The 16,993-nt window shown below is 38.8% G+C and overlaps 1 protein-coding gene across 9 annotated transcripts in view; it reads right to left on the bottom strand.

Annotated features, from left to right (window-relative positions):
* The window catches only part of C2CD6 (C2 calcium dependent domain containing 6), a 187,190-nt gene that overhangs the window by 34,153 nt on the left and 136,044 nt on the right, over window positions 1-16,993 (bottom strand). For all 9 annotated transcript variants that reach the window (XM_047873176.1, XM_047873185.1, XM_047873177.1 and 6 more), the window contains one exon: window positions 14,203-14,260. In XM_047873176.1, the coding sequence (XP_047729132.1) occupies window positions 14,203-14,260 (58 nt within the window). The remainder of the gene's footprint in view (window positions 1-14,202; window positions 14,261-16,993) is intronic.

Below are 16,993 nucleotides of genomic sequence, written 5' to 3'. Positions count from 1 at the left end.
TAAAGCATCCTGTCATCTGCAAATAGTGAAAGTTTGACTTTGGATGCTGTTTTATTTCTTTTTGGTGTCTGATTGCTGAGGCTAGGACTTCCAGCAGTTTGTTAAAAAAACAAACAAACAAAAAAAAACCATGGTGAGAATGGACATCTCTGTCTTTTTCCTGACCTTAGAGAAAAGTTCTCAGTTTTTCCCCATTGAGGATGATATTAGCTGTGGACTTTTCATACATGGACTTTATTATGTTGAGGTATGTTCCTTCTAAACCAACTTTGTTGAGGGTTTTTATCATGAATTGGATGTTGTACTTTGTCAAATGCTTTTTCTGTTTCTATTAAGAGGATTGTACGGTACTTACCCTTTTTTTTTTATTGATGTGGTGTATCACATTGATTGATTTGCAAATATTTTTTAAAGGTTTATTGGGGCTCCTGGGTGGCTCAGTCGGTTAAGCGGCCGACTTCGGCTCAGGTCACGATCTCGCGGTCCGTGAGTTCGAGCCCCGCGTCGGGCTCTGGGCTGATGGCTCGCAGCCTGGAGCCTGCTTCCGATTCTGTGTCTCCCTCTCTCTCTGCCCCTCCCCTGTTCATGCTCTGTCTCTCTCTGTCTCAAAAATAAATAAAACGTTAAAAAAATTTTTTTAAAAATAAAGGTTTATTTATTTTGATATTCAGAGAGATCAGGGGAGGTAAACAGGGAGAGGAAGAGAGAGGGAATCCCAAGCAGGCTCCACTGCTTGTACTGGAGAGCCCAATGAAGGGCTCAAACTCACGAATTGTGAGATCATGACCTGAGCCTAAATCAAGAGCTGGATGTTTGACTGAGCCACCCAGGTGCCCCTGATTTGTGAAAATTGAGCCACACTTTCAACCCAGGAATAAATCCCACTTGATCATGGTGAATGATTCTTTTAATGTACTGTTGAATCCGATTTGCTAGTACTTGCTTGAGAATTTTTGCATTCATGTTCACCAGGGATATTGGCCTGTAGTTCTCTTTTTTAGTGGGGTCTTTGTCTGAATTTGGTATCAGGGTATTGCTGGCCTCATAGAATGAATTAAGTTTTCCTTCCCTTTCTATTTCTTGGAATAGTTTGAGAAGAATGGATATTAACTATTTAAAAAAATTTTTTTTTAACATTTTATTTATTTTTGAGACAGAGAGAGACAGAGCATGAATGGGGGAGGGGCAGAGAGAGGGAGACACAGAATCGGAAGCAGGCTCCAGGCTGCGAGCCATCAGCCCAGAGCCCGACGCGGGGCTTGAACTCACGGACCGCAAGATTGTGACCTGAGCTGAAGTCGGTCGTTTAACCGACTGAGCCACCCAGGCGCCCCGGGTATTAACTCTTTAAATGTTTAGTAGAATTTGCCTGTGAAGACATCTATCCCTGGACTTTTATTTGTTGGGAGATTTTTGATTACTGATTCAACTTCATTGCTGGTTATTGATCTGTTCAAGTTTTCTATGTCTTCCTGTTTCAGTTTTGGTAGTTTATATGTTTCTAGGAATGTATCCATTTCTTCTAGATTGTCCAATTTGTTGGCATATAAACTTCCATTACATACTTTTATAATTGTATTTCTGTGTTGTTGGTTGTTATTTCTCCTCTCTCCTTTCTGATTTTATTTGGGTCCTTTCTCTTTTCTCTTTGATGAGTCCAGCCAGGGGGTTATCAGTTTTATTAATTTTTTCAATGAACCAGCTCCTGGTTTCATTGATCTGTTCTATTGTTTTGTTTTTATTTTTTATATCTTTTATTTCTACCCCAATCTTTATCATTTCCTTCCTTCTGCTGGGTTTAGGCTTCATTTATTGTTCTTTTTCTAGCTCCTTTAGGTGAAAGGTTAGGTTGTTTATTTGAGATTTTTCTTGCTTCTTGAGGTAGATTTGTATTGCTGTATAGCTCCCTCTTAGGATCAATTTGCTGCATCCCAAAGGTTTTGGACCGTTGTGTTTTCATTTTCATTTGTTTCCATTTATTTTTAATTTCTTCTTTGATTTCCTCATTGATTCATTGATTCTTTAGTAGCAAGTTCTTTAACCTCCATGTATTTTTGGTCTTTCAAATTTTTTCTTCTGGTTGACTTCAAGTTTCATAGCGTCGTGGTGAGAAAAGTGGCATGGTATGATCTCAGTCTTGTATTTGTTGAGGCCTGATTTGCAACCTAGTAAGTGATCTATTCCGGAGAATGTCCCATGTGCACCTGAAAAGAATGTGTATTCTGCTGCTTTAGGATAGAATGTTCTGGTCCAGTGTGTCATTCAAAGCCATTGTTTCCTTGTTGATTTTCTGTTTAGATGATCTGTCCATTGATGTAAGTGGGGTATTAAAGTCCCTTACTATTACTGTATTATTAACAATAAACTCCTTTATGTTTGTTATGAATTGTTTTATTTTTATTTTTACAAAATGTTTATTTTGAGACAGAGAGAGGGAGAGGGACAAAGAGAGAGAGGCAGAGAGAGAGAGAATCTCAAGCAGGCTCCATGCTGTCAGTGCAGAGCCTGATGTGGGACCCAATCTCACAAACTATAAGCTCACAACCTGAGCTGAAATCAAGAGTCAGACACTTAAGCGACTCAACCACCCAGGCATCCCATGAATTTTATATATTTGGGTGTTCCCATTTTGGGTGCATAAACATTTATGATTGTTATATATTCTTGGTGGATAGACCCCTTTATTATGATATAGTACTCTTCTTCATCTCTTGTTACACTCTTTGTTTTAAAGTCTAGTTTGATATAGATATCAATGAATATTAATATCTCTAGCTTATTGCTACTCTGGCTTTCTTTTGATATCCATTTGCATGATAAATGTTTCTTCATCCCTCATTTTCAACCTGCAGGTGTCTTTAGGTCTAAAATGAGTCTCTGATAGGCAGCATATTGATAGGCCCTATTGTTTTTTTATCCATTCTGACACCCTATGTCTTATGATTGCAGTGTTTAGTCCATTTACATTCAGAGTAATTACTGATAGATATGTATTTAGTGCCATTTTATTACTTGGCTTTGTTGTTGTTTCTGGAGATTTTCTCTTATTCTTTCTTGTCTTTGTCACTTTTGGTCCTTCCTTTCCACTCAAAAAGTCCCCTTTAATATTTCTTGTAGGGCTGGTTTAGTGGTCATGAACCCCTTTAGTTTTTGTTATCTGGGAAACTATCTCTCCTCCTATTCGGAATGATAGGCTTGTTGGACCGAATATACTTGGCTGCAGATTTTTCCCATTATGCACTTTGAATATACCATGCCACTCCCTTCAAGCTTGCCAAGGTACTGTGGAGAGATCTGCAGCTAGACTTATGGGTCTTCCCTTATAGGTTAGGGACGTCTTTTTTCTTGCTGCTTTTAGGATTTTTTCTTTATCACTATATGTTGCAAATTTAACTACAACATGTATTGGTATTGGCCTGCTTTTGTAGATCTTGATGGAGTTCTCTCTGCCTCCTGTATTTGGATGTCTCTTTGCTACTCCAGATTATGGAAGTTTTGAGTGATTTTCTCAAATAAACCTTTTGCCTCCTTTTCTCTCTTTCTTTGGGACTCCTATGATACAAATGTTTTTGTTTGATAGAGTCATTGAATTCTCTAAGTCTATTCTCATGTTCCATAATTCTTCTTTCTTTTGTTCAGCTTCTTTTGTCCAGTATTCTATCTTCATTTTTTTTAAGTAGGCTTCACACTCAGTGTGGAGCCCAATGTGGGGCTTGAATTTATAACACTGAGATCAAGACTTGAACTGAGGTCAAGAGTTGGATGCTAAAAAGACTGAGCCACCCCCTAGATGCCCATTATTCTATCTTCTATATCACATACTCCTCTGCTTCTTTCATCCTTGTTGTCATTATATCCAATCTGTTTCAAATCTCAGTCACTGCATTTCTCATTTCTGTCTGATTGGTTTTTTTTCAATATATGAAATTTATTGTCAAATTGGTTTCCATACAACACCCAGTGCTCATCCCAAAAGGTGCCCTCCTCAATACCCATCACCCACCCTCCCCTCCCTCTCACCCCCCATCAACCCTCAGTTTGTTCTCAGTTTTTAACAGTCTCTTATGCTTTGGCTCTCTCCCACTCTAACCTCTTTTTTTTTTTCCTTCCCCTCCCCCATGGGTTTCTGTTAAGTTTCTCAGGATCCACATAAGAGTGAAACCATATGGTATCTTTCTCTGTATGGCTTATTTCACTTAGCATCACACTCTCCAGTTCCATCCATGTTGCTACAAAGGGCCATATTTCATTCTTTCTCATTGCCCTGTAGTACTCCATTGTGTATATAAACCACAATTTCTTTATCCATTCATCAGTTGATGGACATTTAGGCTCTTTCCATCATTTGGCTATTGTTGAGAGTGCTGCTATAAACATTGGGGTACAAGTGCCCCTATGCATCAGTACTCCTGTATCCCTTGGGTAAATTCCTAGCAGTGCTATTGCTGGGTCATAGGGTAGGTCTATTTTTAATTTTCTGAGGAACCTCCACACTGTTTTCCAGAGTGGCTGCACCAACTTGCATTACCACCAACAGTGTAAGAGGGTTCACGTTTCTCCACATCCTATCCAGCATCTATAGTCTCTTGATTTGTTCATTTTGGCCACTCTGACTGGCGTGAGGTGGTATCTGAGTGTGGTTTTGGTTTGTATCTCCCTGATGACGAGCGACGTTGAACATCTTTTCATGTGGCTGTTGGCCATCCGGATGTCTTCTTTAGAGAAGTGTCTATTCATGTTTTCTGCCCACTTCTTCACTGGGTTATTTGTTTTTCGGGTGTGGAGTTTGGTGAGCTCTTTATAGATTTTGGATACTAGCCCTTTGTCTGATATGTCATTTGCAAATATCTTTTCCCATTCCATTGGTTGCCTTTTAGTTTTGTTGGTTGTTTCCTTTGCTGTGCAGAAGCTTTTTATCTTCATAAGGTCCCAGTAATTCACTTTTGCTTTTAATTCCCTTGCCTTTGGGGATGTGTCGAGTAAGAGATTGCTACGGCTGAGGTCAGAGAGGTCTTTTCCTGCTTTCTCCTCTAGGGTTTTGATGGTTTCCTCTCTCACATTCAGGTCCTTTATCGATTTTGAGTTTATTTTTGTGAGTGGTGCGAGAAACTGGTCTAGTTTCATCCTTCTGCATGTTGCTGTCCAGTTCTCCCAGCACCATTTGTTAAAGAGACTGTCTTTTTTCCATTGGGTATTCTTTCCTGCTTTGTCAAAGATGAGTTGGCCATACTTTTGTGGGTCCAATTCTGGAGTCTCTATTCTATTCCATTGGTCTATGTGTCTGTTTTGTGCCAATACCATGCTGTCTTGATGATGACAGCTTTGTAGTAGAGGCTAAAGTCTGGGATTGTGATGCCTCCTGCTTTGGTCTTCTTCTTCAAAATTACTTTGGCTATTCAGGGCCTTTTGTGGTTCCATATGAATTTTAGGATTGCTTGTTCTAGTTTCAAGAAGAATGCTGGTGCAATTTTGATTGGGATTGCATTGAATGTGTAGATAGCTTTGGGTAGTATTGACATTTTAACAATATTTATTCTTCCAACCCATGGGCACGGAATGTTTTTTCATTTCTTTATATCTTCTTCAATTTCCTTCATAAGCTTTCTATAGTTTTCAGCATACAGATCTTTTACATCTTTGGTTAGATTTATCCCTAGGTATTTTATGCTTCTTGGTGCAATTGTGAATGGGATCAGTTTCTTTGTCTTTCTGTTGCTTCATTATTAGTGTATAAGAATGCAACTGATTTCTGTACATTGATTTTGTATCCTGAGACTTTCCTAAATTCATATATCAGTTCTAGCAGACTTTTGGTGGAGTCTATCAGATTTTCCATGTATAATATCATGTCATCTGCAAAAAGTGAAAGCTTGACTTCATCTTTGCCAAATTTGATGCCTTTGATTTCCTTTTGTTGTCTGATGGCTGATGCTAGCACTCCCAACACTATGTTAAACAACAGCGGTGAGAGTGGACATCCCTGTCATGTTCCTGATCTCAGGGAAAAAGCTCTCAGTTTTTCCCCATTGGGGATGATGTTAGCTGTGGGCTTATCATAAATGGCTTTTGTGATATTTAAGAATGTTCCTTCTATCCCGACTTTCTCAAGGGTTTTTATTAAGAAACGTTGCTGAATTTTGTCAAATACCTTTTCTGCATGGATTGAGAGGAACATATGGTTCTTATCTTTTCTTTTATTAATGTGATGTATCACGTTGATTGATTTGTGAATGTTAAACCAGCCCTGCATCCCAGGAATGAATCCCACTTGATCATGGTGAATGATTCTTTTTATATACCGTTGAATTGATTTGCTAGTATCTTACTGAGAATTTTTGCATCCATATTCATCAGGGATGTTGGCCTGTAGTTCTCTTTTTTTACTGGGTCTCTGTGTGGCTTGGGAATTAAAGTAATACTGGCTTCATAGAATGAGTCTGGAAGTTTCCTTCCCTTTCTATTTATTGGAACAGCTTGAGAAGGATAGGTATTATCTCTGCTTTAAACGTCTGGTAGAACTCCCCTGGGAAGCCATCTGGTCCTGGGCTCTTATTTGTTGGGAGATTTTTGATAACTGATTCAATTTCTTCACTGGTTATGGGTCTGTTCAAGTTTTCTATTTCTTCCTGTTTGAGTTTTGGAAGTGTGTGGGTGTTTAGGAATTTGTCCATTTTTTCCAGATTGTCCAGTTTGTCGGCATATAATTTTTCATAGTATTCCCTGATAATTGCTTGTATTTCTGGTGGACTGGTTGTAATAATTCAATTTTCATTCATGATTTTGTCTATTAGGGTCATTTCCCTTTTGTTTTTGAGAAGCCTGGCTAGAGATTTATCAATTTTGTTTATTTTTTTTTCAAAAAACCAACTCTTGGTTTCATTGATCTGCTCTACAGTTCTTTTAGATTCTGTATTGTTTATTTCTGCTCTGATCTTTATTATTTCTCTTCTTCTGCTGGCTTTGGGGTGTCTTTGCTGTTTTGCTTCTATTTCCTTTAGGTGTGCTGTTAGATATTATATTTGGGATTTTTCTTGTTTCTTGAGATAGGCCTGGATTGCAATGTATTTTCCTCTGAGGACTGCCTTTGCTGCATCCCAAAGCGTTTGGATTGTTGTATTTTCATTTTCGTTTGTTTCCATATATTTTTTAATTTCTTCTCTAATTGCCTGGTTGACCCATTCATTCCTAGTAGGGTGTTCTTTAACCTCATGCTTTTGGAGGTTTTCCAGACTTTTTCCTGTGGTTGATTTCAAGCTTCATAGCATTGTGGTCCGAAAGTATGCATGGTATGATCTCAATTCTTGTATACTTATGAATGGCTGTTTTGTGACCCAGTATGTGATCTATCTTGGAGAATGTTCCATGTGCACTCGAGAAGAAAGTATATTCTGTTGCTTTGGGATGCAGAGTTCTAAATATATCTGTCAAGTCCATCTGTCCCAATGTATCATTCAGGGCCCTTGTTTCTTTATTGACCGTGTGTCTAGATGATCTATCCATTTCTGTAAGTGGAGTGTTAAAGTCCCCTGCAATTACCACATTCTTATCAATAAGGTTGCTTATGTTTGTAATTGTTTTATGTATTTGGGGGCTCCCATATTTGGTGCATAGACATTTATAATTGTTAGCTTTCCTAATGGATAGACCCTGTAATTATTATATAATGCCCTTCTTCATCTCTTGTTACAGCCTTTAATTTAAAGTCTAGTTTGTCTGATATAAGTATGGCTACTCCAGCTTTCTTTTGACTTCCAGTAGCATGATAAATAGTTCTCCATCCCCTCACTTTCAACTGAAAGTGTCCTCAGGTCTAAAATGAGTCTCTTGCAGACAGCAAATAGATGGGTCTTGTTTTTTTATTCATTCTGATACCCTATGTCTTTTGGTTGGCGCATTTAGTCCATTTACATTCAGTGTTATTATAGAAAGATATGGGTTTAGAGTCATTGTGATGTCTGTAGGTTTCATGCTTGTAGCGATGCCTCTGGTACTTCGTCTCACAGGATCCCCCTTAGGATCTCTTGTAGGGTTGGTTTAGTGGTGATGAATTCCTTCAGTTTTTGTTTGTTTGGGAAGACCTTTATCTCTCCTTCTATTCTAAATGACAGACTTGCTGGATAAAGGATTCTCGGCTGCATATTTTTTTCTGTTCATCACATTGAAGATTTCCTGCCATCCCTTTCTGGCCTGCCAAGTTTCATTAGAGAGATCTGTCACGAGTCTTATAGGTCTCCCTTTATATGTTAGAGCACATTTATCCCTAGCTGCTTTCAGAATTTTCTCTTTATCCTTGTATTTTGCCAGTTTCACTATGATATGTTGTGCAGAAGATCGATTCAAGTTACGTCTGAAGGGAGTTCTCTGTGCCTCTTGGCTTTCAATGCCTTTTTCCTTCCCCAGATCAGGGAAGTTCTCAGCTATGATTTCTTCATGTACACCTTCAGCACCTTTCCCTCTCTCTTCCTCCTCTGGGATACCAATTATGCGTAGATTATTTCTCTTTAGTGCATCACTTAGTTCTCTAATTTTCCCCTCATACTCCTGGATTTTTTGTCTTTTTCTCAGCTTCCTCTTTTTCCATAATTTTATCTTCTAGTTCACCTATTCTCTCCTCTGGGTCTTCAATCTGAGCTGTGGTTGTCTCCATTTTATTTTGCAGCTCATTTATAGTATTTCTTAGCCCCTCTGGCTGTTCCTTAGTCCCTTGATCTCTGTAGCAATAGATTCTCTACTGTTCTCTATACTGTTTTCAAGCCCATCGATTAATTTTATGACTATTATTCTAAATTCACTGTCTGTTATATTGTTTAAATCCTTTTTGATCAGCTCATTAGCTGTTGTTATTTCCTGGAGATTCTTTTGAGGGGAATTCTTCTGTTTCATCATTTTGGATAGTCCCTGGAGTGGTGTGGAACTGCAGGGCACTTCCCCTGTGCTGTCTTGAATAACTTGCATTGGTGGGCAGGGCCGCAGTCAGACCTGCTGTCTGCCCCCAGCCCACCGCTGGGACACAGTCAGACTGGTGTGTGCCTTCTCTTCCCCTCTCCTAGGGGCGGGATTCACTGTGGGGTGGTGTGCCCCGTCTGGGCTACTTGCACACTGCCAGGCTTGTGGTTCTGGGGATCTGGTGTATTAGCTGGGGTGGATCGGCAAGGTGCACAGGGGTGGGAGGGGCATGCTCAGCTCGTTTTTCCTTTGGTGATTTGCTTCATGAGGGGCCCTGCAGCATCAGGAGGGAGTCAGACCCACCGCCAGAGGGATGGATCCACAGAAACACAGCCTTGGGTGTTTGCGTGGTGCAATCAAGTTCCCTGGCAGGAACTGGTTCCCTTTGGGAATTTGACTGGGGGATGGGGGAGGGAGATGGCGCTGGCGAGCGCCTTTGTTCCCCGCCAAGCTGAGCTCTGTCGTCCGGGGCTCAACAACTCTCCCTCCTATTGTCCTCCAGCCTTCTCGCTCTCCGAGCAGACCTGTTAACTTATAACCTTCCAGATGTTAAGTCCCGCTTGCTGTCTGAACACACTCCGTCCAGCCCCTCTGCTTTTGCCAGCCAGACTTGGGGCCTCTGCTTGGCCCGTGGGCTGGCCCTCTGCCCCGGCTCCCTCCTGCCAGTCCGTGTAGCACACACCACCTCTCTACCCTTCCTACCCTCTTCTGTGGGCCTCTCACCTCTCGTCTGTGCTTGGCTCCAGAGAATCCATTCTGCTAGTCTTCTGGCAGTTTTCTGGGTTATTTAGGCAGGTGTAGGTGGAATCTAAGTGATCAGCAGGATGCGGTGAGCCCAGCATCCTCCTAGGCCGCTATCTTCCAAGACCAGCTTCCTCTGTCTGATTGTTTTATTACTCTTATCTCTATGGCACGAGTCTTCCTGATGTTTTCTATGCTTTTCTCAAACCCAACAAGTATCTTTACAATTGTTTTAAATTCTCCATCAGGGATATCACCTATATCTGTTTCAATTATATCTCTGGTTCTTTCTTGTTCTTTCTTTGGAATTAATTCCTCCATCTTGGCGTTTTGTCTAAGTCTCTGTATTTTTCCATGTGGTAGAAAATCCAGTTTTGTTCCTGCCCCTTAGAGTAATGGCTTTATGAAGAAGAAGTCATATTGTGTCCAGGGCCTGGTGCTTCAGGTAGTGTCTGTGGTGTGTGCTTCATGCTCTCTTCTGCTGTGTTTTCGCTGCTCTATCCCACAGGTCATTCACCTGCAGAGGTTCTCCTTGCCTGCAGTGGGTAGTGTTTGGACCTTGGCTAGAGTATGATGAGTTTTAACTAGGTGTGCTCTGATCTGCTTGTTAAATGAGACCTGATGCTACTTCCATTATAACAGAAGACTAGCAGATCTGTATGGTTGGTAGACATGGTGCATGCAAGTGTTTCTTCTAGTCTTCTGGGGAAGGGGCCCACTGCACTGGTCCTTAGGGACACTTGCCCAAGGAAAGCAGTACCAACAGAGTGCAGGGGGGTGTGACTTGATGTAATCAGGTTATTCAGCCAGTCTTGGTGTGGTGCTGTTTACTGAAGTTGTTTTATGCCAAGGTGGGGAAGAGGGGAATGACACCAGCCAGATCCTTTGTCCCTAGAGTTGGAACATCGTTCTTGCTGTTCTCAGGGAAGCACTCCTAGAAGAGTGAATGATTCCCCCTCCCATGTCCCAGGTGTTTTTCGGATTGCTGTTTTCATGTTGTCATCACTGTGTTGCTTGTCTGCCTGGAGCATCACAGTACACTTTGGGCTCTATCTCAGCCAAGCCTGCTAACTTTTAAAACTCCAAACTTTAGGGACCAGTAGGGACATGCGCTGGTCTTCTGGGAGTGGGTCTTGCTGTGCTGGGACTGGTGCATGTTTGACCAAGAAGGCTGTCACACCAGAGTACAAGGGTGTGGGAATTGGAACAAGCAGGCTCAACAGCCTATGTCCGGGTTGCTGCCTTCAGCAGGTGTCTCTGTGCCTATGCTAAGGCATGGGGGAGAAAAATGCACCCACTGGTTCTCTTATCTTTGGAGAGGCAACTCTGTGAATGCCACCTCTCACAGTTGTGCTCCAAGTAGAGCAACCAGTCTCTCCTCATGTGCCTTAGGTGATCCTCAGATCACATCATTTGCCCTGGAGTTGCTTGTCTGCCTTCTCTCCAGGAGTAGGAGGGTAGCACCCTCAGGTCTCTATCTCAGCCAAGCCCACTGACCTCCAAAACTCCAGTCTTTGAGCTCTGCTGGTTGCAAAGTCATGAAAATCAGCCCCTCTCATTTTCCCAACCAATGGCAATGGGGAAGTGTGCTCTACTCTCTCTCACCTTTCTCCACAACCAGGGCTCCCTCCCTTCCTCAGCACCTATGATCCGTTTCTCCCCCAAACTATATCTCTGCACTTCCTAACTTCCTCAGTGTGGCCTCTCCTGTCCCTTTAGTTGTACAGTTTAGTCTGTCAGTCCTCAGGTGGATTTCTTGGGTATTCAAAATGATTTGGGGGCGCCTGGGTGGCTCAACCAGTTAAGCATCTGACTTCGGCTCAGGTCATGATCTCACAGCCCATGGGTTCAAGCCCACATTGGGCTCTGTGCTGACAGCTCAGAGCCCAGAGCCCACTTAAGGTTCTGTGTCTCCCTCTCTCTCTGTGCCTCCCCAGCTCACGCCCTGTCTCCTTCAAAAATAGATAAACATTAAAAAAAATGTAGGGGTGCCTGGGTGGCTCAGTCAGTTAAGCACCTGACTTCAGGTCATGATTTCACAGCTTGTGAGTTTGAGACCCACATTGGGCTCTGTGCTGACAGCTCAGAGCCTGGAGCTTGCTTCAGATTCTTTGTCTCCCTCTCTCTCTCTCTCTGCGCCTCCCCCACTAACACTCTGTCTCTCTCTCTCAAAAGATAAAAACATTAAAAAAATATATAAAAATGTAAAAAACCAAAATGATTTGATAGTTATCTAGCTGTGTTCAAGGGATTAGGCAAGCCTAGCGTCCTCCTGCTATGCCACCATCTTAGCTCCCTCCCTCATATAAAGTATTTATAATAGATTGGGTTAATTAGATAAGACTGGTCTGCATGAGTAAACTGATTTTCAGTTTGCAAAATATAACATAACCATTTTTTCTTATGTATGTATTTTTAAATTCCAATATCATTAACATCAATATTAGTTTCAGGTGTACAATTTAGTGATTCAACAATTCTATATATTATTCAGTGCTCGTCACAGTAAGTATACTGTCAATCCCCTTCACCTATTTCACCCATTCCCCCACCCACCTCCCTCCTGGTAACCACCAGTTTGTTCTCTATGTTTAAGATTCTGGTTTTTGTTTTGTTTTGGTCTTTTTTTCCTTGTTTGTTTTTAAAGTATAACAAAACCATTTAAAATATGTATTTAGGAATCTTAATTTTTTAAAGCTCTATTCAGATATAAATTTAGGAATATAGACTTAGAAATAGGAAACCCAGTCATCTTAAAATCATTTCTCCCATTGTAAAAATGAGAAAGCCCAAGAACAAGATAGAAGTGAGCAAAAAGGCACTAAGTCCTGTTTTCTCTCTAAGCATTTACTTATTTTTAAAAAGGTATGCTATAGATGTTCTTTCCAATCCCATATTTGATTTGATGCTGCTTATAAAGGTTTTTCACCTTTCAGAGGTGACTGGATCAGTGTGAACCATACAGTGCTGTATGAAGATCAAATAAATGTATGGGAAGTGTTTACAAAACTATGATGATTGAATAAGGCAATGTCAGGCAATGACAAGGAAAGTTCTGAAAACTTTATTCTTAGTATCTAGTTCTATGCTTTCATTTTGAAAATGGGAAAATTAAGGCTTTTGCAAGACAAATGATTACCTAAGGTCACAGAACTAGTAGCAAGCCAGGGGTGAGATATAGTTTATCCCCTCAGAAATATTTTCTATTACTTGATAAAAATTTTTCTGACATTTATTTTAAAAAATATTTTTAAATATCTATTTTTGAGAGAGACAGAAAGAGAGAGAGAGAGAGAGAGAGAGAGAATTGGGGAGGGGCAGACAGAAAGGGAGGCTCCAGGCTCTGAGCTGTAAGCACAAAGCCTGATACAGAGCTTGAACCTGTGAACCAGGAGATCATGACCCAAGCCAAAGTCGGATGCTCAACCAACTGAGCCACCCAGGCACCCCAAACTTTCCTGACATTTAAAGTATTAATTCCTGAAACCAACATCCTATATTACAAAATAGCTTCTTGTACCCCCATATATGTTTTTAGAATTGGTATTAATGTATAGAACAAGTGTATAAATACATATACATATGTATACATATATAAATACAAAACATATATGCCTAAGGCACTAATTTCTAATTATCTTTATTTCACTATAGTCAACTATTCAAATAAGCAAAATTTCCCTTTTGGGGGCTTTGTTCTAAAAACATACTTCTCAAGTACACTGTCATCTGATATCCCATAAGTTGGGTGTTGGAGAACTTTTTCCATGTTACAAAAAAGTGTGCTTGTTTGCTCATCATTCCTGTCAAGTGTTCTAGTTATCTTATTTTCTCTTCATTTTAGTTAGATTACTGCCATCTCCTCTGGATGGCTATTCAATCACTACACAATTATGACTGTTACAATTGTTAAATATTAAAACATTTCTGTATTAATTTATAAAAATTTTGCCTCAAGATGTTCAAATGTCCACCTTACATTCATTGCCCTAGTTGTCTGATTCTCTTAGAAATCTCCATTTCCTTTCATCCCAATAAAGTATAGTAGGGTTCACCAGAACTCTGACCCAATGGTATTGTCTAATTTGCTTGTTCCATGCTTATGCATGTACGAGTTGTTAAATATTTTGATTATCTCCTTTGGGTTTACTGATATGTCAAACGTGTCTTCATAATGATATCAGTGAACATCTTTTTGGATCAGAAAAATCTCTTCACTAGGTAGATTTACAGGGTAGACAAAACATTTGTAAACAAACATAAACATAATAGATGGTTTAGTAATAATATAATCATGTAAAATAAATATTATAAAGGATTTTAATTTGCTTTGCTTAATTTCCCATTAATATTAAAATTCCATACATTTTTTGTGCCAATAGTATAATTTTTTGTGCCAATAGTATAATTTATATTTTGAAGGAAAGTCTTGATCATAATTATTTTAGGTGAGTTCTTATTCTCAATTTCAATGAATATTTGAAAATCAAAACAGTACATATACAAATAACTTACCCTCAGCGTCAGTAAGATTTACAGTTTCATTCCTTGTGCTAACTGAATGACGGTGACTCTGAAATTAAAAAAAAGGAATAGAAAAATTGATTAAATATCAATATGACTTTTAAATAGCATATTGATGGTTTTAAGTAATGAAATGAGATCCATTGTTACCACTTGGCTTTATCGTATTAAGGAAAGTAATTTATTTACAATGTAATCAGTGCAACTGGAGGTGGTGAGATAACTTGCATAGCTTAAACATTGTATTAGTAGGTTGTTAAGGTAGGAAATGACAATCATTTTTAAAAGTGGCATTATTTTTCTATATCATTGACCTATTCTTGCTCGTTCCAAGCCACAGGAAACAAAAATATTTTGTAACTTAAAAGGATAAAATAAAAATAAGATTAATATCAGAGAAAGTATATAGCAAAAGAGAAGGGAGAAGTGACATTAAGGAAAATGGTGGAGTAGAGTACTTACAGAACTGTTCTCTCCATTGAAATAAATATAAACTGTCAAAGATGGAGATCAACTATTTCTTTTTTTCCTCCTTTCACAGAAAATTTTTATTTTTTAATTTTATTTAAATCCAAGTTACTTAATATATAGTATAATAATGGTTTCAGGGGTAGAATGTAGTGATTCATCACTTGCAAGATCAACTATTTCAAACTCTAAATCTAATGCAAAACTTATAGCATCCAGGGGACTGGTCAATAAAGAAAAGGACAACTAAATTTTTGTGTTTAAGAAAATCTGTGAAGTCATTAGCTGGCCACTGAGATAATGGAACAGAAAGACAATGACTGACCACAAATGACGAGGAATACAGTCTTTGCAAAAAGAAAAAAAAAAGCTTGAATAGGTCGCTAAAGAAACTGATGACTGCAGCCCTCAAAAAATCAACAGCAATAACCCTTGATGAAGGAGGAAAATCTAATTCCCAGAATTGCATTATAATATTTAAAATTTCCAATTTCCAGAAAAAAATTAAAAGGCATACAAAGAAACAGGAAATATGGACATTCATAAAAATAAATTGATAGGAATAACCCCTGAGAAAAAAACAGAAATTGGACTTACTAGACAAATATTTTTAAACAACTTTCTTAAATGTGCTCAAAGAGCTAAAAGGACCCATGGACAAAGAATAAAGGAAACTAAGAAAATGATGTATAAACAAAATGAGAATATAGAGACAGAAATTATAAAAAGGAACCAAAGAGAAATTCTGAATCAGAAAGAATTTTGGCATCTTCAAGTGCACCAATATACACATTATGGGAATCACAGAGGAATGAAAAGATTGGAAAGAATATTTGAAGAAATAATTCCCAAACATTTCCCAAATATGATGAAAGGCATGAATCTACACATCCAAATGCTTAACAAGCTCCAAGAAGGACAAACTCAAAAGAGATAAACACCAAAGCATATTATAAATCAAACTGCCAAAAGAAAAAGACAAAGCAAGAACTCAAATGGAACACGAAAAGACTCATCATATACAAAAGTTCTTCAGTAAGATTAGCAGTCAGTTTCGCATCAGAAACTACATACATCAGTACATAGAAAATACTGTCCACTATAATTCAGTAACAAGCAAAACCATCCTTTAAAAAAATGAACAAGGGGGTGCCAGGTGGTTCAGTTGGTTGAGCGTGTGACTTCGGCTCAGGTCATGATCACATGGCTTGTGAGTTCAAGCCTCGCCTAGGGCTCTGTGCTGACAGCTCAGAGTCTGGAGCCTGCTTCCAATTCTGTGTCTCCCTCTCTCTCCTCCTCTGCTCATGCTCTCTTTCAGAAATAAAATAAACATTAAAAAATGTAAAAATTAACAAGAATTAAGGCACTCCCATATCAACAAAAGCTGGGGGAGTTTGTCACTAATATTTCTGCTTTAAAAGAAATGCTAAATGAGTCTTTCAGGTTGAAAGGATAGGACACTAGACAGTAACTCAAATCCATAGTAACAACTCTGGAAAAGGTAATCAAATAGGTAAATATAAAAGCCAGTATTATTGTACTTTTGGTTTGTAACTTTTTATTTCCTACATGCTTTAAAAATATTATTTTACTGATATATAACTCACATCTAGTATCATATTAGTTTTAGATATACATTATATATATGTGTATATATATTGTATATTTATACATAATCATTCTGATGTGTATACACGCACACACACACACACACACACACACACACACCACAATGATTGATTACAATAAGTTGACATACATCACCAGACATAGTTACAATTTTGTTGTGGTGACAATTTTCATAATTTTTTTCTCTTAGCAACTTTCAAATATACATACAATACAGTATTATTAACTATAGTTACCATGCTGTACATAACACCCTCAAGGTCTGTCCATATTTTTGCAAATGGCAAAATTTCTTTCTGTTCTATGGCTGAATAATATTCCATTGTATATAAACACCACATTTTCTTTATCTGTTCATTTGTCAATTGATAACTAGGTTGTTTCATGTCTTGGCTGTTGTAAATAATGCTGCAAAGAACATGGGGGTGTAGATATCTTTTCCAGACAGTGATTTTGTTTTCTTTATATAAATACCAGATGTTTTCTTTATATAAATACCAGAAGTGGAATTGCTAGACCATATGGTAGTTCTATTTTAAAATTCTTTGAGGAACCTCCATACTGTTTTCCATAGTGGGTGCACCAATTTATATTCTCATTTCTTTTCTTTTTTAGTAATCTCTGCACACAATGTGGGGCTCAAACTCACAACCCCAAGATCAAGAGGTGCATGCTCTTCTAAGCC

Source organism: Prionailurus viverrinus, chromosome C1, assembly GCF_022837055.1.
Source record: "Prionailurus viverrinus isolate Anna chromosome C1, UM_Priviv_1.0, whole genome shotgun sequence".
Taxonomy (NCBI): Eukaryota; Metazoa; Chordata; class Mammalia; order Carnivora; family Felidae; genus Prionailurus; species Prionailurus viverrinus.
Note: the sequence above shows the minus strand (reverse complement) of the source record. Positions and strands in the feature narration are given on the sequence as shown.